This window comes from Lactuca virosa, chromosome 5, assembly GCF_052849685.1.
Source record: "Lactuca virosa cultivar CGN04683 chromosome 5, Lactuca_virosa_CGN04683_v6, whole genome shotgun sequence".
Lineage (NCBI taxonomy): Eukaryota > Viridiplantae > Streptophyta > Magnoliopsida > Asterales > Asteraceae > Lactuca > Lactuca virosa.
Genome location: NC_136430.1, coordinates 375,192,482 through 375,217,145, shown reverse-complemented (window position 1 = coordinate 375,217,145; position 24,664 = coordinate 375,192,482). Strand labels below are relative to the sequence as shown.

The 24,664-nt window shown below is 37.6% G+C and overlaps 1 protein-coding gene across 1 annotated transcript; it reads left to right on the top strand.

The window, feature by feature from the left end:
- The first annotated feature begins 17,499 nt into the window (after positions 1-17,499).
- LOC145117385 (threonine synthase 1, chloroplastic-like) lies at positions 17,500-19,272 on the top strand. Its single transcript, XM_079053680.1, has one exon. It carries the CDS (start codon positions 17,601-17,603, stop codon positions 19,113-19,115), a length of 1,515 nt encoding a protein of 504 aa, XP_078909806.1. The 5' UTR covers positions 17,500-17,600; the 3' UTR covers positions 19,116-19,272.
- Positions 19,273-24,664: the final 5,392 nt, after the last annotated feature.

Here is a 24,664-nt window from a genome sequence, read left to right as displayed (position 1 = left end):
TGAATTTAATAATTGGAATTATGATGTTTTTATTGAATAATTCAATTAACTCTTATGGACTTTATTAATAGTTAATTAAAGCGTTTAATTAAAAGAGTATTATTAAATCCATAAATATATAGTTTGAGTTTAATTAAATTAAAAGTCTAGTTTAATTAATAGATTAAACCACCAAGTATTTTAAATGTCTAAAATACACCCTTATACTATTATAATATTAAAAGTTTAATATATTATATGTATAAGAGCAAGTCGTCTTACCATTAGTAGGCCTCATTCACGAAGCCGGTCTATAAGGGGGGTATAAGGTTACTGCCTATAAAATGGCAGTTTAATGGGTGTCCACTCTCACTCACCGCTTCCTTGACCGGTGGAGGGTCGTTAGCCGAACAGGTAGGACAAGGACTATAATTCTCCCTTCATTATAAGTATAATGATAAATACTAAGTAACTAAACACTTATAAATTCCCAATCTTAGTTACTTAGGAAAATGTGAATAAGGTGCTAATCCATGAAGTTACACTTTGCACTTTGTTTAAGCTGTTAGTGGAGCGTGTGTGGTTAACCGACACACTAACCTGGACTTAACAAGGTAGGCAAAGGGTAACTTAATGTTTATCATAGTATCGTTGGAGCGTGTGTGGTTAACCGGCACATCGATTGAGGGGTAAATATTAAGGGTACCAAGTATATTTGCATGGTTACTTCACACCTTGTTTTGTGATCCTCGGCATCCCAGTCACAAAACCTGAAGGGCACACTCGAGATTGAAACATGCCATTGAAAAGTTCAATGAATCTCAAAAGAATCTAGGAGTTTCAAAACCAATTAAAACCTAATAATACATTTCGTTTATCTTGGTGGAAATTGGTGAATCGTCATTCACCTACCTTCAAATATTTTATAGCTTGGATTACGGCATCCCTCTTCCAAGTTATAAAATAGTTTGTTGGGTCCTACCCTTAATATATCATATTGGGTGTTATATTAAGGACTTAAATCAACTTTACGTGAATTTCTCCCATTGTTGATGTCTGGTTTAGACAACAATGATCGTCCCAAACCAAGCTTTCCTAATGAATATGACTTCCCGAGTTTGGCTCATGGAAGTCATACTTCTCTTCCTCCACCTCCTCCAATTATTCTCCATAACCCACAAGTTCAAGGTCACTCAAGCCCTAATGGCAAGCAAGGTCTATGTGTGATCACATCTTAGAGATGAAGTCACATATTGACAAGCCGGGAGAGTTGGGTGTCAAAGTCTTGAGAAAGTTGGATGTTCAATCACTTTCTAAGTCACATAGTGAGTACCTTTGGGACTACTATGAAACAGACTATGACATGAACCTTAATGATCATATCTATTTGCTTGGTGCTACTGAATCAGCAATGATTTGGAGGACTAGTAAAACAAATTTGATTAGAATATCAACTTCCCAAACTTCCATGGACTTTGAAAATGGTAACATTGGATATCCAGAAAAGCTTTCGCTTCCCAATGGAAAGGGATTGGCCATAGTCAACTCGGTTGACCAAATGGTAAAGAGAAAGGCTAAGTCTGTGATAGTCCCATGTACCATTCCCAAAGAGTCCCTATGTTTCTCTTGCCAAAGGAAGGGTCATTGATTGCGAAGCGGCCTATTTACCTGAAAGATCATAAGGTTGATCAAGTTAAGAAGATTGACTCTACTTCAGGTAAAGTCCACTATCTCACTCTGTTAAGTTTCTATTCTGAGATTCTTGTTACATGATGTGACTGGGTCACATGTTGATGTTTTAAGAATCAAAGAAAAGTGAAGAAACTTAAAGGAAGTATATGCTGATTCTGATCGCGAAGATGGATCTTGATCGCATGGTTCTGTGATCAGAATTTTGAGCTGTTGCTTAGGAGTTATGATATATTGCTTAGGAGTAGATAACAACAAAGTTTTTCATGTGCTTTTGCACTGTAAGGATAATTTTTCCACAAAGTTTTTAAAATAAAAGGAAAAAAATTGATTTTATTTATTTTAAAATATCCTTACAATGGCATTTGTGAAAAGGAAAAAAAATTGTTGCTTATATGATTCCATTAATAGCAAGAGTGGAAATATGAATTTGATTCTTTCATTTGTGGTAGTGTCTAAATTTTACAAATAAGGAAAGATTCTCATCACCCAAGTTTCAGTTGGATAGAAACTTGGAATCATGCAAGTTGTATAGTATGATGAATGAAAACTTTCAAGCATTGGAAAATTAAGACTAATTACTTGTTCACATGGATGTGTGAGTCAAGTAAAGGACTAAGGGATCGAGTACACATTCTTGTGCACTGATCAAGCCCACCACAAATGTAACTTGAGTGACATATCTTAAAGAAGGTTTATTAACACTAGTGAAATGTAAGAGTAAAAGGTTTTCTACTCTTGTACATTTGAATTTGGTAAGTTGTGATGTTTTGGATAAAACAGAGACCAACTTAGGCCAATTGTGTTAAGTGTTTGTCTTGATTAGAATCCACACTATCTCTTGAATATTTGGCAAGAAAGTCTTATAGGTCAAGGAGACAGTGGAAGTCTAAAAGATCCTGAAAGGGTTTCAAGAAGTAATCAAGAATAAAACCTGTATTTCATCACTAGCACACAACTAGAGGGTTATAACCTATCGTGTTGACATTTCTGTGCCCATTCCAGTTAAGTTGGCTATACATTTGAGTTCTACATGTTCTCAATTGTTTGCATAGCTACTTGGAAGCATTGGCAGGCCCTTGAGCTGCCAGGTGGCAAGAAGTTAAGATTGCACAAGTTCAATCCATATGAGTTAGGATTTGTCACTAACCTAGTCTTGTGATTATGGTTTGACAAATTCACATGGATAAGAATACATACACCATAAAATCTAAGTGTCATAAGGTTTCTCTCCGATTCATGAAAATGATGGTGAGGAAATTCTTTCACTAAGTAGATTTTAAGTAGATAGCAATTGTGATATTTGCAGTTCTCAAAGTCGTTAGTGGAGCGTGCGTGGTTAACCGGCACACTAACATTGACTTATGAGAAATGGCAAAAGGTCTAAACAATTAAGACTATGATTACGGCATCCCTTTTCATAGTTCTGAAATTGTTTAGACGCACCTGTGATCTATCTAACATAAGGGGTATGATTTTGATAAAGTCTTATCAAAGCAATCTAGTATCAGAAATCTGAACTTTGGTAAGAATGTCAATAAAGTATTGACTTCTAGAGGTCCATCTGTTTTCTGGATACATGTCAAAGCTAGTGGGAGCATAAGTGTTATGCTAATAATCATCATGTTAGTGGGAGCATGATAATTATGATAAGTATTGCAAGTTAGCAATGTTAATTATAGAAAACAAAAGTTTCAATTTGTGAGGTTGCAGGGATTGAAAAAGTTGTTTTGCTATAATTAAGGGAGAGGAAATTATACTTCATTTCAATTCTAAAAAGCTTAGATTGAGTTTATAATCATTCTAAAGAGCTTATATTGAGATTTTAATCACCTTTAGTCAAGAATATATATATGAATTTCATGTTGGATTGGTTCAACTTAAGAAAATTCTATATATTGCGTTTTCAAAATTCAATTATGATTACGACATCCCCTTTCATAGTCAAATTTTGAGAATATGGCAAACAAAAAATTATTATGGCAAAAGACTAGTCTAGAACCATGTCTTTATGTGAAACATCATGAATCGTGTCCCATTTACTTTGGGTACAAGATCGATTTCATGTGCTATAATATTTATTCTTTCTGAATTTTCCAAATGCCTTAGGGCATTAAGGAGGAAAATGTCTAGAATTGGATATGACTAAAGTGATTAAGCAATTGTCGAGGACAATCTAAGGTTTACCAAAGATTGGTTGCTCAAGGACAGTTGGAAGTATAATGTTAATATTGGAAGGACCATATTGACATAGTCTGAAAAGAGGCAACTCTTGTTCAGAAGTGGTAGTCAAAATGGGAATATAGAGTTGTCTTCATAGGTGGAAGCAATCTGTGTAAGGTTAAAGAAACTTAATGCAAGAAGCATGTTCAAAGCAATGCGCTTTGAATTTGAAACATCGTTTCCATGGAATTGCTCTCCATTGGAATACTCTGTAATGATTGTTGCCAAGTCTTTGTGGCTTTGTGCATAATCATTACAAGAGGAACAGTGCGTATAAGTTTAAAATCTAAACAGATTTCGATAAATGATAGGAATTTGGAATTCTTACATTTAAGACAAGGATTTGGGAGTGTGAAAAAAGAATCATTGAAATTATGTTCAATTGATCTAGTTCACAAAGAAAAGGATCATAGACAAACATAGAGTGCATACTTGGTGTATGGCAAAGCTATTGTTTAGAAAAACATAGTGTACATGCTTGGAGCATGGGACAACTAGTGTTTTTAATTCAGGTATAAAGTTGATAAAACCGAAACAATGAATAATGAGTAATCAGTATGGTGATAAATAAAAGTGGTCTATTTATATTCATAGGGTTTGATACCATATTTGATTCATTTATTCTTGTGTTTCACTTTGCATGTTTTGACTTCCATAATAACTAGGTTATTCTTCCGGAATGACTACGTTATTCAAACCATCCACAGTCGGTCATATGTTGGAAGTAGATATGAATCAAGACTATCATGGGTTGGCTTGTAGAGGTCCAAGTTGGTGGACAAAGTTGTGCTACAACACTCATGAGTGCTCATAAGTTCTGAGTATTGGATTCAACCCGCGCTCATTTGAATCACTTCATGAATTTTATCATGAGTGATCATGAGACGATAATATCTTATATTCTTCAAACCTAGAGATATGAGTTGTTACTATGAGTTGGTTGTACATTGATTGCACGAAACCGCATTGGTAAATCGATGTTATAAAACGTGCCTTTGTGTATGATTCAACAAGTAGTAGAACAAGCCATATGAGTCGAAGTTTATCCATTCCTTTTACCTTCGGGATAAAAGCGATATATGTGGGCCCCTCGATGATTTAATGATGACACATGTGAGTGCTTGGCCAAGCCAGGACTGATTTGATTTGTTCAATCAGTCAGTCATCATAAATCGGAAATCGGGAAACAACAAATGGACAGAGAGAATGATTATAATCCATGTCTCAGTCCATATGATATCTAGAATGGAGGAATATATGATCCCTTATCTAATGGACAAGTCATTAACAAAGGTCAGAGTTCATTGACAGGATCAGAGTTTGATAGCGGCTTTAAGAGCTACGATTGCCAGTTGGTTTTTGAAGTCATACTCAATAATAGTTTTAGACTTATCCAAGTGGGAGACTGTTGGATTAATGTCTAAGTCCATAACTATATTTGGTATGTACTTGACCCGACCCGGCATGGTCCATTTGGGTTGCACTTCACCGACACAATTTATATGGATAGTCTTTTGAGAATAGTATATTTATGATTTATATTAATATATTATAAGTTCTAATATATTAATATATAATCATATTATTTAATTAGTATTGATCAAGAATTAATTTATAATTAATTAAGTGATCAAAAGGAACTAATTAAATATGGACTCTTAGATATATGTGTGTAGTGGGCCAAGTTCATTTAGGTTGGGCTAAGTCTTCATGGATAGTCCATGGAGCTTTAACCCATTGATCCTAGGAAATGAAAGGTCATGGGTATTAGGGTTTAACCCTAATCCTCCACACTATATAAAGGGTCTTATGGTTCATGAAATTAGGCGAGTGGCTAGTGTGGATACACTAAAGAGGGCAATAACCGATTTCATAAGTGTGAGCCAAGTATCCATATTCTCTAAAGTCTTCCAAGGTGTTTTGGTGATCTGTGATTCCACTTGAGGCTTCCACACTATTGGGGCTAAGCTCTTAAAGTTTGAAGACATCAAGCTACATCAAAAGGTATGTCATCTATCTAGAACTTTGTAGTATAGGTGCTTCATAATATGCTAGTTAGGATTAAAGCCTTGGAAAGTTCTTATTTGCATGTATGATAGAGAAAACATAGATCCAAGGTTTATAGGGTTGCATGTACACCATAGGAGTGTTAGAATGCCCATAACCCAACAGTGGTATCAGAGCCATGGGTTGTTTTCTTTTATATTCATGCAAATGTTTGATTTTCAAAGTTGAAAAAAAAAAGAAAAAAAAACATGACGTTTGTCAAATTTTAAGATAATTACTTATTTTGTGAAAAACGAATTATTTGTAAAATTTGAATCATTTGTTATATGAGTTGAATTAGGTCAAATTTAGTAAAAGATAAAATGATATGATTATTTTATTAGTTTTAAAAGTTTGATCTAAATGTTTTAAGGAGTTACAAATTTTGTCATAAAATTTTGGAGCTCAAAAGTTTTTTTTTGAAGTTGTGATCTTAAGAGTTTAGAAATTTCCATAAGTTATGGATATGAAAGTTTTTTTTTTAAAAAAATTGAGTCAAAGTTTTTATGGAGTTACAAAATTTGGTGTTAATGTTTTAAAGAATTCAATAACTTGTTCTTAAGTTATGGAACATGAAAAGTTTCATCATAAAACAAGTATTTAACTCCATAAGTTATGGAATCCAAAAGTTTTCAAAAGTTACAAAACTTGCCCTCAAGTTTTGGAATTTGGAAAAAGTTTTTTTATGATAAAAAAAAAGAATTGAATTCTAAAACTCTTGGGTTCATAACTTAAACAATTAATTAAATGGTTTTAATTTTGAATTTAATAATTGGAATTATGATGTTTTTATTGAATAATTCAATTAACTCTTATGGACTTTATTAATAGTTAATTAAAGCGTTTAATTAAAAGAGTATTATTAAATCCATAAATATATAGTTTGAGTTTAATTAAATTAAAAGTCTAGTTTAATTAATAGATTAAACCACCAAGTATTTTAAATGTCTAAAATACACCCTTATACTATTATAATATTAAAAGTTTAATATATTATATGTATAAGAGCAAGTCGTCTTACCATTAGTAGGCCTCATTCACGAAGCCGGTCTATAAGGGGGGTATAAGGTTACTGCCTATAAAATGGCAGTTTAATGGGTGTCCACTCTCACTCACCGCTTCCTTGACCGGTGGAGGGTCGTTAGCCGAATAGGTAGGACAAGGACTATAATTCTCCTTTCATTATAAGTATAATGATAAATACTAAGTAACTAAACACTTATAAATTCCCAATCTTAGTTACTTACGAAAATGTGAATAAGGTGCTAATCCATGAAATTACACTTTGCACTTTGTTTAAGCTGTTAGTGGAGCGTGTGTGGTTAACCGACACACTAACCTGGACTTAACAAGGTAGGCAAAGGGTAACTTAATGTTTATCATAGTATCGTTGGCCCGACCCTGCTCTCTCAGCTGTAACTCAATCTCAAGCTCCCGCCGCTTGGAGGCCTCCTGTAACTCCAGAAGCGTATCACAACACTGAGTCGCCACAAACTGTCGAATATCCGTCTTGAGCATGCTCAGATAACGAGTCATCTGAGCTTGCTCAGAAGCAAACTCCGGGCAGAACATCGCCTTCTCAATGAAAATATGGGTGATCTCCGTCACCGTCTCCCGATCCTGTCTCAACTCCAGAAACTCCTGAACTAACCGCTCCCTCTCGACTCGAGGAATGTAGCGAGCGCGAAACATATCCCTGAACTACTCCCAAGTAACAGCAGCTCTCTGCTCGTCTGAATACGACCCAGTCATCAACCTCCACCAGTCCTTTGCCCCGGACCTCAGCAAGTTCAGGGCACATCTGACCTTCTGGTCAGTAGGACATAAGCATGTGAAGAAACATCCCTCCACGTCAGACAGCCACCTCATGGATTTGATGGGGTCCTGAGTCCCATCAAAAGTAGGGGGCTTTGTGTTGTCGAAGTCCCGATACTGAAAAGCCCGACCGGCTCCCATCCATGTCGCCGATACAGTTGCTGCGGCAGCCACCTCAGTGAGGGCTGCATAGCGATCATCGAAATACTCCACCATAGCGGTCTTAATAGACCCGAACATCTTTGGCAACTCGGCCCGGAACAAAGCAGCAACCTCATCATGCAGGATCTCCCGGATCCTGTCATCCAACTCATTTGGCCGATAGTCTCGGGCGCTGTCGGCGCCCCCTGTCCGCCCTCTCCCTCTCCTGATCCTAATCCCGAACCGGATCCAGTCACAAAGCGCCTAGTCATCACCATTCTGAAACATAACACAAGGTATCAGATAATCCATTCAAAGAACTGGGAACCAACTCCCGATAAAACCCTAGGGGTTGTGACTTCCTTGCTACGCGTATGGGTCCTGTGCTTTCAGTAGTACGGGCCCATACTACCTTCCACACCTACCCATATTTGTCCCAAGTATCATCACAACGGCCCAACCATATATATAATCATAGCGAGCACTCAAGCCTCACTCCTAGAGGAAGGCTAAATATCTCGTAATCGGCGGACTCATCCCAAATAACCTACCCCTCCATGAAACTTCCACCAACCCTGCAGCACTCGTGTATGCTAACCATACATAACGCTGGACCCTATAGAATTTCGAATACTCGGTCCTACTCTAAGCCCACAACCAGACAAGGAACAGGAAATAAAGCCAAACCAAACATTCTCAGGCTATAAGATCTTGATTACGTATACTTGTGATGCTAACACTAAGCAACTACAGTAATGATGTCAATCTCATATAAAGGAAACCCTAGGCTAGTAGGCATCATGTAATCAGACAATTCTATCATGCAATTCCTGAAGATCCCTAGCCTATCACTAGCATGTTGTTCTAACATAACACATAATCAATAACTGTATGGTATCTTGGGGTCTACTTACTGGCTTCGGCTGATCGTACACCCTGCATCCTCCTTTACTTATTTTGAAAACCTTTTTGAAAAAATCATTTTGAAAATCCTTTCCTTGATTTGAGATTGGAGTTACACGAGTGTTCCTCCAATTCACTCAAACTAAGGCTCTGATACCAACTTGTAACACCCAAAATTTTCAAGCCAATTTAAACTTTTAAAAACATTTCAAACCATTAAAATCCTTGCAACTTTGTTTTCAAAATATATAATATCAGAGTTTTCCCAGAAACATAAACAAATCATGAGGAGTTGTACGATCACGCCTTCGCCTTGTCGCGATCCCCTGATGTACCTGAAACAATAAACTACAACTGTAAGCCCGAGAGCTTAGTGAGTTACCCCCAGAATACCAACGCCATACAGATACATCCATATCATATAAACATATAAGCAAACAATACAACATGCGTAATGAGCCATCAGTCTGACTGGGCCGAATCCCGGTCCTCAGTCTATCTGGACCGCTCTCCGAGCCCTCGGCACGTCTGGACCGCCCTCCTCGAGGCCTACAGCCTATCCGGACCGCTCGCTGGGCCTTCGGCCTGACTAGATTTGCCCGGCCTGGGCCTGCAATCTACCCGGTCCGCCCAGGGTGTCTTAGCCTATTGCACACAGCAGGACCTGCCTCAACCCTTTCCCCAAACCAATAAACATGTGCACATACATATAAACAAGTAAACATGCAGATCTAACAGATCACTAACATGGCAACCATCCTATAACCAGGATACCGATCTAACCGATCTCTAGCATAGCAACCATCCTAAACCAGGATGAAATCTAACATAGCAACCATCCTAAACCAGGATGAAATCTAATCATAAAAGGCCGGCCTTGGTGCCGTAGACCCTGTTGATATAGTGAGGAGAACTCACCTCACAATGTCGCACTGAAGTGATAGGCACAAACTCTCGAATCACCAACACGAACTCCACCACATATAGTCACCATAAAACCCCTTTCCATAAATTTCCAAATTACCAAAATACCCCAGAGGTCAACTGGTCAACCTTTGGTCAAATTCAAAGTCAACAGTCAAGGTCAACAGTCCATGCTGACCTGGCTCGTCGAGAGCAGTTCACCGACTCGTCGAGTCCTTCCTGAACTTGAGAAGTCGTGAAATCCTTGGTTGACTCGTCGAGTTTCCCGTAACTCACCGAGTTCATACGTGTCCAAAGGTTTGGGAAAACCCTAGCCGACTCGCTGAGTCAATCGACTGACTCGCCGAGCCCAAGGCAATCTTCATCGGACTCACCGAGTTGTTCATCAACTCGATGAGTTCATGACCATCTTCATATGACTCGCCGAGTTGACTATGCAACTCGCCGAGTCCTTGCAGACCTTCATCCATGCAGACACTTTTTAAGCCATGCCAAGGTTCCAGCTTACAGATCCAAGCTTCTAAGGCATGTTTATCACGTAAAGTTGCAAACTTTACACGCATGCAAGGCCCTAATGGCTCTAAATGACCAATCTAAGCTTATAATGGAGCTTTACACCTTAGGAGAGTCTCATCCTTGCAAGAGCTGGAAACTTTATGGACTTAGGACTCAAAAGAGGTTCAGATCTGAAGTTTCAACTTTAGATCTAGCTCCCATACCAAAATCCCTTTATGAATAACTAAAAAAACCCCTAGCTTCCACATATGAATGATTCTAGAAGAAAAGAGGTCAAGGTAACAACTTATTACCTCCAAGGCGTGCCCAAACTGAAGTAGACTCTGGATCCACACGAAATCCTTGATGCTAGCCTCTTGATCTACAAGTTTCCTTCACAAAATCACTTCTCAAAGCTCCAAAACACTCTCCAAGCTCACACTCACGAAAATTAGGGTTTCTGGCTCTCAAGGGGTGATAGAGGACAGTGGGAGGCGCTAATGGTCCAATATATAGGGTGCAAAAACCCTGAAACTTAGGGTTTCCACTGCCATCTCCTACTCGTCGAGTCCCCCATGCCGACTCGACGAGTCACTCATTAAATGACGTGTCCCGGCCCGCTTCTACTCGACGAGTCACAGCGTCAACTCGTCGAGTAGACCTTAAAACGTGAAATCTAAATGGAAAATAATGATACCTGACGGTTGGAATGTTACACCCTCACCCTCAGAAAACCCTAGTTCGCCTCATACTCCATTATTGTATGTGCTTGACCCTTTTGAGTTCATTTTTGTGAAGAAAGGCTTGGAAGAAGTGAAGAGAAGTTGGAGGAGAAGCGCTTGAGTATCTTGAGCTCAAGGATCTGGAACAAGTTCATATTTTGGCACCTAAAGGAGGTATAAAGCTCCTATCTTTCCTTTTTTTAAGCTTAGATCTAGGGTTTTGAAGCTTTGGACCTTTTTAGGTCCAAAGAATGGATCTTGTTCATGCAACTTCGTTTTTGAGCTTAGGGTTGCCACCCTTGAAGCTCAAAGTGTCCCTTAAGCAGTAAAGTTGCAAGCTTTGAAGCTTTTATGTAGCCATGCATGAGATCGACTTTATGGGTTAGAATGAAGTATTGGACTTAGATCTGTAGTTTGGATGTAGTGTCTTAAGGGATTAAGCAATTTTGGAGAAAATGGCTTAACAGGAGAGTACGCTGGGCGTACACGCCAATACGCGCAACGTATAAGCCATTCAAGCAGTACACGCAATGTACGGAAGGGTACGCTCAGCGTACGCTCAGTCAGTGGGCTTTATGTTATTGGGCCTCGGTTTGGGCCAAGCTTTGGATATAGCAGTAATTGGGACGAGATGGGTTTTCAGAAGTCAGTCAAGGGCCCAAGGACTTGTTGGGCTTGTAAGGAAAGGCCCATTTGAGAAGTTGGGCCCAATTTAGAAAATCGGGCCATTAGTGAGCCTTAGTGGGCCATGAGTGGACTTATAAGGACTAGTTGGAATTGGGTCTTGGATATGGCCCAAAGTTAGAGTAGGGGTAAAATGGTCATTTTACCCTTAATGGGATTCTCAGTTTTTGACTAAGTGTTTATTTGGTCATAATAGCCGGAGAGTAGTTGGAGCAGCAGACAGGGTTAACTTGCACGAGTTTTCAGCAGCCAGATTGAGAGGTGAGTTTCTCTCTAGTAGGAACGGGTCTAAGCCCACAATGCCGACCCGTTTAGATGTTAGTAGTTCCGGACTTCGGTCTGATGTCGGTGCGGTCCCGAGAAGAGTATAAGTATGCTTGATGTCTTTGTGATTCATGCATGTTATGTGTTATGTGTTCCGGGTCAAGCCCGATGTATGTTAGCTTATCTGTTATATGTTATGTATTCCGGGTTTCGACTCGATGCCGCGGTAAGCCCGATGCAGTTTATATGTTATGTTATGTGTTATGATATATGTTATGCTGTGTATGATGCCGAGGTGAGCCCGATGCCAGACGTAGTCTAATGCCGGGGTGAGCCCGATGCCGGGCAGGATTCCGATGTCGGGTAAGCCGATGCCCGGTTCGTCCCGATGCAGGTAGGAGTAGTCCCAGAGTTATGTTATTTGTTATATGTATGGTATGTGGTAGTTTGGGGGAGCTCACTAAGCTTCGTGCTTACAGTTTCAGTTTTGGTTTCAGGTACTTCAGCTAGCAAAGGGAAGGGCTCGGGTTGATAGCATGGCACACACCACAGTCTTTCTGGTCTGGGAGATTACTCTGATATTTTTTATCACATGTTTTGTCACAATATATGATATGATGTTTTGAGATACATGATACATGGTTTTTCTCTATGACTATGGATGGTTTATGGTTTTATAATAATTTTCAAAACGAAAATTTTGGATTGTATAATTGGGTTGTTTCAATTGGGCCATTAAAGGGCCATTAGTGGGCTCTTATGGATTTTGGAAGTTTTGGACTTGATTGGTTTTGGACTTGGGCCTTAGCTAAGTATCTTGTGGGCCAGGAGTAAAATGGTTATTTTACCCAAGTATGGATTATGAATCATGATATAGAACCCAATTGCTAATTGGGTGATATTTTGGTATTGATAGCTCGAAGAGTTGCCAGGACAATAGCTAAGGATTTCTTGCAGTGAAGTTCAACAACATGAGGTGAGTTACCTTCCAATTGAGGTGGGTCTAAGGCACCAATGCCGGCCCACCAGTAGGTGATAATGTTTGAGATGATTGTCTTTGGGATAATTGTATGGTATGCCACTATCCGTTATGCTTTATGTGCTAGTATGTTATGTTATTATGTGGTAGTGGTAGGGGTGAAATAGTCCCCAGTTACCGGTTGAAAGATACCGAAGGGGAGACCAGCTCCCAGTTATGCTAGGCAGTTACCGGTTGAAAGATACCGAAGGGGAGGCCAGTTCCCAGTTATGCTAGGCAGTTACCGGTTGAAAGATACCGAAGGGGAGGACAGCACCCAGTTATGCTAGACAGTTACCGGTTGAAAGATACCGAAGGGAGGCCAGCGCCCAGTTATACTTGGCAGTTACCGGTTGAAAGATACGGAAGGGGAGGCCAGCACCCAGATATGCTAGGCATTATGTGCTTATATGGTATGAGGAATAATGGGGGAACTCACTAAGCTTCATGCTTACAGTTTTCAATTTTGGTTTCAGGTACTTCGTTTTCAAAGGAAAGGAGTCGGCTCGATCACAGCGCATCACACTATGTTTTTCCGCACACGAGATCTTTGGGATTATACTCTGATATTGTTTTATGATGACATGTTTTGATTATTGATATACTGGTTTTGACATGGGATGATATTATGAATGTTTTTACACCATTGGTTTTTATAATGACTTATTTAAAAATGAAATTTCGGTCATAAATTTTGGGATGTTACAATCCACCACCTAGTTTAACATGTTGCCATGTATTTATTCATTTTAATTTTGTAAATTGTCATTTTTTACATCCAAATTATTCGGTTACACAATACACAGTGAGATTGATGAGAAAATATCGTGAGAAACAACAGAAATACTAAACATGAACATGAACATAAACATCCACAGAAACTAACAAATTTTGAAATTGAAATGTTGGATTGTCAAGTTTGTAGAAGAATTATCAAAAAGATGCTTGGTCTCTTGGAACAATTGGCATTTCAAAATAAAACCCTACATAATGGAAAATTGATATGTTAAAGCCAGATAAATCACAAAATCAAGATATTATTACATGTTTGAAATTAAAAAAGGGTTTTTGGCACTGTAGCACAAGGAAGTTTGACGAATTTACACATTTAGCCACTCAAGTATTTTTTTTTTGCATAATAGATCCTTTACGTTGCATTTCACATGTTAATTAGGTGATTGAAACTAAAATTAGCCGGTTACCAAGTTAACCAGGCTTAGTTGGCATAGTGATGTGGCCGTAAGTAGTCCACCTCATATAGACATTGATATTCTAATTCCTTTTATTTTCTTTAAAATTGAAAAAACAAAAAAGCCCTAAATTGTTCAGCCTCTTTCACACGCATGTGGTTCTTCTTCTTCGCACATCATTCTCCTCTTCTTATGAAACCTAAAAAACCATGGCTTCCACCTCCTTCTCATCCTGTTCTTATGAACCTTAAAAATCATGGCTTCCATTGAAGGTCGTGATATACCCTCCTAGAGAAATCCTAGCTGTGGAAACTCTGCGCCTTACTCCAAACACGCACACATGAAACAAATCTTTTCTTCCTCCTTTGGTGCTGCTTCTTCAGCCGACAGCGACACTCATCTACATGTTTCTACAATCCAATGGTGGTTATGTGTTAATTTGATCTGCCATTTAAGTTATGAATTTCATATTTGTAGGCCAATTGATTTCTAATTTCTGATGGATTTCTTGTTTCCATTCCCAAACATCGTTTTTAATACATATAGTCAAATCGTTTACAGAAATTAGGCGGTTAATGCTTTGATTTTGGTGTACAGAAGGATAATTGTAGGAACGAGGTTCAGTCGGTGCTCTTCACAGGGTCAAAGTATCGATCTTCATTTTTTTTCTAATCATAGGTTGCAATGGAGAGTGCTTCCATTTTTAGGTATCTTCATGTGTATGTAGCATTTCCCCTTTAATCAAACACATGTATGTTCATTTGCTAGGTTTTGCAGTCAATGATGTTGGGTTTTGTAGCCTTCAACCTGCAACTGATTTCAATCAAACAACTTCATCTGTTGTGTTTTGTAGTTGGTTATGTTCATATGGATTGCTTGATTCTGGGTTTCGTTCTCTGATTCATAGGCGGAGTGTGGTCACTTAGATGGATGTCGTTGACTGCTATAGTGGGTCACTCGGCTCGACACCATTGACATCGTTTCCTCTCCCATCTACAAACTAATCAGGTGGTGGCAACCACCGCGTTTCACTGTCCCTGTGACTCAGTAACATGCTTCAATCCCACTCAATTTCTCCATATAACTCTTTCTCTCTATCTCACTCACAGTGGAAGAATGGGTATCGGAAAAGAGACTTTGCAGGGAGGTTTGGGTCCGTAGGAGGGGAGAACGAGAGAAGGAGGTTCCGATAGATCTAGAAAGAAGATGGCGTTCGTCATCACTACCTTGAAGGGAGTACATTGCCATTGGAAGGAGAAGGAGTTCCACTGGAAGGAGAAGGAAGTGTACGAGGCCTTCATAATTTTTTAATGTGTTTTAAAATTAAAATGCCACGTCAGTAAATTTACCGATTCTTCCGGTATCAGGGAACAAAATGGTGTAATTGACACGTAAATTATAACTTTAGTGATTAATTGTGCAAAAAAAACTTGAGTGACTAAATGTGTAACTTGATCAAACTTCTTTGTTACTACAGTGTCAAAAACCCATTAAAAAATAATAGGAACCTAAAAGATGGTATGTTTACCATACTTTTGGAAGTAATTGAACTATTCTGGTTCCATTTCATTTCCCCTCTTTTGGGTTGCTCCTGCATTAATTTTGAGTTTTAATTTCCAAGATTTTTTCATTCACATTCTTCTAATTTTCATCACTCGCACATGATATCCAAAGCTGAATATAATAGTTTTGATAAAAAAAATTATGGTATTAACACTTCAGGAGATTTCTTAGCATTGTGCCAAAATTTTAAAAACCATCAAGTCCTTTGCCATTTATTGCATTTTAACCCTTTAGAATTATAAATAATATATAGTGGCTTAAGTTAGATAATACATTGTCAGGTGTATTTTCTCCTCAACCCACCTTTCTATGTATGTGTATATTCTCTAGCAACCCCCTTCATTGTAAATCAACCTTATTCAATCTTCAATCCAAATTGTCAAACCTTCACTAAAATAGAAAAATTAGTTGATGTCTATATCTAAAAAAGATGGGTTAAATATAAGAAATAGCAATGTAGTTTGAGTAGATTTTCAAGATGCCAAGACTTAAAGAAGATGACAATTGTAATTTTTAATTTCTTTTGGAGCGAAATAATATTTTTTAGTAACTTACTATTACTGGTATCATTTATGAATACTTTGCCAGGGTATTATCAAGATTTAAACGAGCAACAAGACTTATATAACCCTGAAACAATTTACCCAAAATCACAACCACCCTAATTATGCACAACTTGAGATATTGAAATTTACCTCAAACTTGACATCAGAGTTAGAAAAATCACCTACAAAATCTAAAGATACTATGGATATTTACCTCGAAATAATGGACAAATTCAAGTTAAAAACACAAAACATAAACCATTAACAGCAAACATGGCTCACTTCTAGGTTTCTCCTCATACTCATCATCAACAACAACAAAATAATCCTATAATTATAAAAATCGTATGTCAAAAATATAACTATAGCACTATGATAAATTAAAAAAAAACATTGAAGTTCAGGATTCAAAATCATGTACAACTAAAGATATGTACATCTGTTTTGAAAAATAATAACAAACTCAAACTCAAACTCACCGTTTCCCTCATCTCTTCAATGTTCTGCTTCACAACCCCAAGGTCTAAAAAAACAAATAAGAATACAATATGTTGTAGAAATAAAACAAAATAGTAGATCTGTATTTTTTTCTTTTGACTATCTCAACGAACGTGTAAGCATTCATCAATAAATAAGATAAACAAGTAACAAGTTAAATACACTCGATCAACTTCTAAAAGTGGGATTAGAATAACATATTTGTAATATAAAATTAAAAAATTAAATTATGGAAAACAAATTATTATATATATATTAAAGTTGTGGAAGAAAGGAATAGTAAACTTGAGATATTTTGTTCAGGTTTGGTTTCTTGATTTACATATCCGGTCCCTGTACTTCTTTAATTAATTTATTCATGTCCTTTTGTTTGTGTTCCATTCATCTTTCCATTTTTTTGGCAGAATTGGTCCCTGTATTATTGTTGGAAGTTAGGAATACTAAATTTGGATGTTTTTTGGCAACTTTGTTCATTATTCTTTACCCATTTTGACACGTTTGGTCCTTACAATCAATATTTTTACACTTTTTTGGAACCTTTTAATATTTAAAGTTTGGCCACAAAACTTTAATGGTTTGACAACTTTGATCTCTTTTCTAAAAAGTTGCTAATTCCTATCCTTTTAATTTTTTAGCCATTTTCACATTTCTGGTCCTTGCAGTCAAAACTTTTACATTTTTTGTCCGGGGCAAAGCCCAGACTTTTCATCCTTGCACTTCCTATGTCTGTCATATAACCCCGCGTAGCGGGTAACCTTTCTAGTATAAATTCAATAAATGAATATTTATTTCTCATGTGATTCATATGTTCTTATATCTTAATTAATATCCGATATCCGATTTTAGATAAAAGTACGAGCACCTGACTCTTCACCACCACCCACTCCCCTTTCTCTCGAATATGGCTTCAGCTCCGGCCACCACCTTCTTCCCAAAACATCGCCACCCTCCACCACCTTGCCGCCACTTCCATAACCTCCGTTCGTCAAAACCCACCACCATCAGTTGTACCTCATCACCACCTATCATCACGACAACCACTTCCGGTAACAACCGTCAGTCGATCCCTTCTCTTCTTCCGTTCTCCGCCAAATATGTCCCCTTCAACGCCGTCACCGAGGAATGCTACTCCCTCGACGATATTATCTACAGGAGCCGCTCCGGTGGCCTGTTGGATGTCCAACACGACATGGAGGCTCTGAAACAGTTCGACGGGAAATACTGGCGAACACTCTTCGACTCACGAGTCGGCCGCACCACCTGGCCGTACGGCTCCGGCGTATGGTCCAAAAAAGAATGGGTGTTGCCGGAAATTGACAACGACGATATCATAAGCGCCTTCGAAGGCAACTCCAACCTCTTTTGGGCTGAGCGTTACGGAAAGCATCATCTCGGCGGCATGAATGATTTATGGGTGAAACACTGTGGTATTAGTCACACCGGAAGCTTCAAGGATTTAGGTATGACTGTTTTAGTTAGCCAAGTTAATCGCCTCCGTAAAATGAATAAACCATTGGTCGGCGTTGGCTGCGCTTCCACCGGAGACACCTCCGCCGCACTCTCCGCCTACTGCGCCGCTGCCGGAATTCCGTCGATAGTATTTTTACCAGCAAATAAGATCTCAATGGCGCAATTAGTTCAGCCAATAGCAAATGGAGCTTTTGTATTAAGCATGGACACAGATTTCGATGGATGCATGAAACTAATTCGAGAAATTACGTCTGAATTACCGATTTACCTTGCGAATTCACTGAATAGTTTGCGATTAGAAGGTCAGAAAACGGCGGCGATCGAGATTTTGCAGCAATTTGATTGGGAAGTTCCGGATTGGGTGATAATTCCGGGAGGAAATTTAGGTAACATTTACGCATTTTACAAAGGTTTTAAAATGTGTCAAGAACTAGGTTTAGTAGATCGGATTCCACGGCTGGTTTGCGCTCAAGCTGCAAACGCAAATCCGCTTTACCTCCATTACAAATCCGGTTGGAAAAACTTTTCTCCGGTGAAAGCTACCACCACATTCGCTTCCGCTATCCAAATCGGAGACCCTGTTTCCATCGACAGAGCAGTGTATGCCTTAACGAACTCCGATGGAATAGTGGAGGAGGCGACAGAGGAGGAGCTGATGGATGCGATGGCCGTGGCAGACTCAACCGGGATGTTTGTTTGTCCTCACACCGGGGTGGCACTGGTGGCTCTGATGAAGCTCCGGGAGAGAGGTGTGATTGGGAAGAATGATCGGACGGTGGTGGTCAGTACTGCCCATGGATTGAAGTTTACTCAAGCGAAGATCGATTATCATTCAAAGTCGATAAAAGAAATAGCTTCCAAGTTTGCAAATCCGCCGGCGGAGGTGGCGGCGGAGTACGGAGCTGTCATGGACGTCCTGAAGAAGCATCTTAAAAAGGTTTCATAGTAGTCGATGAAGTCGATGAGTATTCGACGTTGTACACGTTGTAATGCTGTATGTACAAGTAAAACTTGCAGGATGCTTGAACTCATGTAAGTCGTTTTTTGTAATTGGTATACTTTATGGGAAAATCTGGTATAATATATTACAAAAATATTTTATTCGTTGTTAAAATATGTAAAACACAGTAACGAAAAAGTTAACGGAGTCAACGAGGGGTAGGTAACGTCGTAACGACTAACGACTAGTAGCTGAGTCAAAGAGGCGCTTGGCGAAAATAAATACCGGAGTCAACGAAATAAATTATTAATTATAAGTTTTACAGAAATATAAAATTATAAATTATAAATTATAAAATTCAGACTCTGCTATTGGGGCTGTCTATAATTTTTAGTGAAAGAAACTCAAGGGATTTTTTATATATATATATAATGAGTATTTGTATATCTAAAATATACTTTAATAATAAGAAAATAAAGAAAAGAAGCCTGACAAACAAAATAAATTTATGAATATCATATAGTATTAGACAAATTTATGAATATCATATAGTATTAGACAAATTCCTCTATCACGAGTCATTTTCTCGCTAACAAGAATTTGAAACTTTTAAATATATCCATGGGCTAGGACAAAAAGGACTAATGGAGCCATTGCCTCAAATAAAAGCATAAACCCAACACAATATACAAAAACCAGATGTTAATTTTCAAATTCTTAAGACAAGATTACAAAAATGTTCCCTTTGCTTTGCAAAAAAATACCACATATGTCCTTATCAAGAATTTGTTGCATGGAAAACATTGCATCATAAGTGCTTATGGCTAACACCATTAAAACTAAACGTTAAGTTTTCATGAATTTACCAATATAACTTCTATGACTTTTATCTTTTTCTTTAAATTGTTTATAATTAAAAAGGAAGATGGTGCCTCTCTCTCTCCTTATGAGGCCATGACCCATATTGTAGTTATCAAACTAATTCAGCATGCAGATGAAACATGAATGGAAAGAAAGGAAATTGTGATGAGGTTAAAAGGGTGAATCACATGAGCTTCATTTTGAAAAAATCTTGTTGGTTTTAACAACGATGGTGATGGTGGTTTAGGAAACATTGACAAGGAAGAAACTAGTCGGTCTTGAACAAGACGGACATGTGGGTCTTTGATTATCAAAAGCAAAGAGAGTCGACAATGCTATGGTTAGGGTTTAAGAAAGATTAATGATGATGGGTGGTAGACTCTAAGGAGAAAAAGGGTTGCTTATGGTTTATAAACATATTATGTTCTAGATCTAAAATTGGCAAACATATCATTTTCTCTCTATCTATCTATATTTCTCTCATTTATACAACCTAGCACCCATCCCATTCTTTCATCGGTGACCATCCCTATTATTGGGTTCCTTAGAAACCATCTTCATCTCCTTCTCCACCATCTTATAGTCAGCACGAAAATCACGAAAATCCAAACAAATCGATAAAAAAATAATGGTAGTCTCAAGGGTTTTGTATAGGCACAATCTTTTACAGAAATATGTTGACTTTGTATTAGCTTTAAGATCTTTTGAAGGGAAGTTTCAACATATTATGCTTCTTGCAAAATGTCAACATTTTTCCCCTTAGCATGTTCAATACTTTGAAGCTTTGAAGGTTGTGAGCCAATAACAAATTCTCAATAAAAAAAAATAAGACGATCATTAAAAACCTTCTTTCATTCTTTGATGAAAATGGATGTGAACAAGATTTTCCTTTAAATAAAACTAATAAGGATTCGATTTGGTTGTTTTAGATTTAGAAAATAAGACACAATTAGATATCCATTTTTGGGTCATATTTGATTTTTAACTAGTGGGTGATTCTCGTGCTTCGCAGCGAGCTAAAGTGGTGTGGTCGGTGCTTTTACGGTTTGTTCGGATATTTGTGGTTCCAAAGTAATGTAGGTCGAAGTAGATGGAAGTAAGATACTATAAAAGGTCGAAAGTGAAAAATGTAGAAGCAATTGGTTACATCAAAGGTTAATCATGAAAAAGAAAGTAGAATGTTATAGAATTTTTGTAATTTTCCTTTTTTACTTATCTTAAAGTTAATAATGATTGTAATTTGGTCATTTTAATAAAAAGGAAGAATCGAATTGAATTGAATTTCTTCCACCCACCCCTATGTATAATGAAATCCATTATTCGTAGGTTATTTAGTTCCATCCATTTGGCAAACCAAGTAAAATGGAATGGAATTCCTCTATGTATTCTCATCTCTTTGACATATTCCAAAAACATTCTGTGAACAAAACGTCATTTTTATTGCATAAAAATAATCAATTTACTTAAATACACAAATGATTTTTTTCTACACATCTGGCCAAATAGGATCCCTATGTTTTGCTAATAAGAGCTCCAACTGTCACAATGACATTTTTTTCAACGTAGGTCCCATCAACCAAGGTGGCACCCATCCTAACAAAACTTAACACACTTCTTGTAAGTGTACCACATAAATAATTAAATTATTTAATAATGTCAATTTTAATACGTCGGAAAATTGAGAAGAGATAGAGGCATATCTGCAGGAAATGAGATTGGGGAATAGTCTATAATCTTCAATCATGAATCTAGGTTAAGATAGAAAAGTCCTCGAGCAATCATCGCCATGATATCAATCCATAAATTCCGATCAAGACACATACAAAGCATCTTGTCTGCCAAAAAGCCAATCAAAACCTGTAATTCCAGATTCTAGAGATGAAGTTCTTCACATATTGTAAAAACGATTTAAAAAATATGTTAAAGTTACCAAATATGAAACGATCCATTTTTTATTAGGCATGTATTCAAAAAGCAACATCATTTCATAATCTTTTATTAATTAACTAGGTGTGAGACCATATATTACATGAGTTTATTTAAAATAAAGTTAAATATGAAATTTTAACAATTTGAGAAATTTTAATTTATAAGAAAAATGAGAAAAATTTTAAATTATTTAAATTAATGAGACTTTAATACATTAAATACATTACATATATAAACCATTTCTAATAAATACCTTACATATATATTACCTTACATATTAAATGTGGAATTTTAATCTAATAAAATGAAAAATACAATAAAATGACAAGTGGAAATATGTTGTTTATTTATGTTGTGTTGTATGTGGTATCTTGGGGAACTCACTAAGCTTCGTGCTTACAGTTGTTGATTATATGTGTTGAATCATGAAAAGTGACCCTTTTGAACTTCAGCTACCGCAGCCCACAAGGATCCGCAGTCAAGGTTTCATCAGCAGCCTCACCCGCAGTCATCATCAACCGCAGTCACTCTTAGTTACTAGATTACTTTACTTTGTCTACTTTTATTGTAATACTCTCTATTGTCCAGTATACCTTGCATGGCTACTCTTAGAGACGTGATCTAGTGTAATTCTTAAGACTCTATAAATAGAGCTCATTCTCTCTTATTCAATACAACTTTTGATGCTATCTTTTCTATCTCTCTATCTGATTACGCATCTCTCTTTACTCTCAAAATTCACTAAAACATAATTGAATACAATCTCTCTTCGGAGCAAGTCACTTGTGACTTAATCACTAAGTTTGATCTCACTTACTAACTTGGTCTGAATGCATTCCTCGTTATGAATCAACTTATGTGTATACTTGATATAACAATTGTTGTCATTTACATTTCTTTGCTTTTCCGCAACTGACTTTCTAACCTTCTAACTCTAACTTATTAATATTATTGTTGAGCTTTTAGATCCTTCGAGATAAACTATTCCGCAATTATACTTGTTCTAACGTTTGTTCAAGTGTGTCTCAAAGTTTTTCTCTCAACAATTGGTATCAGAGCCATAGTGGTTGCTTTTTGAAAAACATAACTCTGATTTTCAAAGGGCCTTCTATACCACTGAAGCTCATTTCTTAAAAACAAAATTTTTCAAAAAAAAAAAACAAGGAAATATGGCACAATCGTTATCTCTGAATGTCTCCAACAGTGTTGGTGGTTCTAATCGAGCCCCAATATTGGTGGCAAATGAATATCATCACTGGTCTCAGAGAATGGAAAGATACTTAAGGAGACTTGGTAGAGATGTATGGCGATCCGTAGAAGAAGGACCACATGTCCCAGTTCTTACACCAGTCCAAACTGACGGCGCTACAGCCAGACTAGGAGGAGGTCAACCAGTCATGAACCGTCCCACCAAGGATGATCTCGATAAAATGGAAAATGATGTTGTTGCTTTTTATGAAATCTCTTGTGGAGTTGCTCCTGACAACTTCGATATTATCATAAATTGCAAATCAGCAAAAGAGATCTGGGAAGTTCTCAAGAATCTGTACGAAGGCTCAGAACAAGCACAAGATAAGAAGCTTACAACCGCACTCAATGAGTTCAACAATTTCAAAGCTCTTACTGGAGAAAGTTTGGAAGATTCCTTCAAAAGGTTTAACTTGATAGTCACGAAGTTATCCAATGCATGCACCATCCGCAGTAACCATGAAACAAATCTTCAGTTTCTTAATGGTTTGGGAAGACATTGGACTACGGCTAAGATGATGGTCCAAGGAGATAGAAAAATTCACTCTTTGTCTCTCTACAAGCTCTACGGAGAACTGCAAGCACAAGAATTCACCGTACTCAAAGACTGTGCTGACTTCGGAGGACCACTTGCTCTCATAGCACAAGCTCCACATAATCAATCCTACTCTCCCTCGTATGACACTCCTCCGCAGTCATACGAAGCTGACTCAGAGTATGATGATGAAGAAGAATTTCAGAAGGCTATTGCTCTGGTTAGCCAATAGTTCAATCGACTACCACCTCCTTCCTTTCGCAAGAATCAGCAGTTCAACAAACCTCCATTCAACCGTAACTTCAACCCGCAGAATAACCATTCTCGTTATCCCAAAAGTTCTCATCCACCACCGCAATCTCAAAATACTCAACCAAAGGAGGCACCGCAGTCTACTCAAACCACTGACTCCGGTACTCCCTCAGAAGACAAAACTGATGTTGTGATTTGTCACAAATGCAACAAAGAGAATCATTTTGCAAGAGATTGTAAGTCCAATGTAGTAAAAGACAGAGCATTCTACCTTAGAATGGCTCAAGAATTGGAAGATAAGGAAAAGGCAAGGGCATACGTAGCCCATGTCAAAAGAGACCACCAAGTTTGGTCATCTGGAGATGAAGAAGAAACCATCAGCAGTATTAAAGGAAAGGGAAAATCTGCATGCTGGCAACTGCTGATGACGATGGGTCTACAAAGTTTGAAAAGAACTACTGCTACATGTCAAAGGATGGAACTCTAAGCATCGTCGAACAGGTAAAACTCATGATTCAAACTCTTAACTATAGCATGCATGATTGTCAACCCTTCATAGACAATCTTAATGACACGTGTGCTGCCGTCCTTACAGACTATAACAAAGCCTTAGATGAGAAGAACATTGCGTCCCAAGAGATGTTCCACGTGAGAGGACGATTGGATAACAAAAGACTCAAAATGGCTATGTTAGAAAAGGACTTAGAGTTAGAAAAAGATGCAAGAATGT

Bases quoted from the DNA above. Each gene is read 5' to 3' on its own strand.
- LOC145117385 (XM_079053680.1), top strand. From the start codon at position 17,601: ATGGCTTCAGCTCCGGCCACCACCTTCTTCCCAAAACATCGCCACCCT.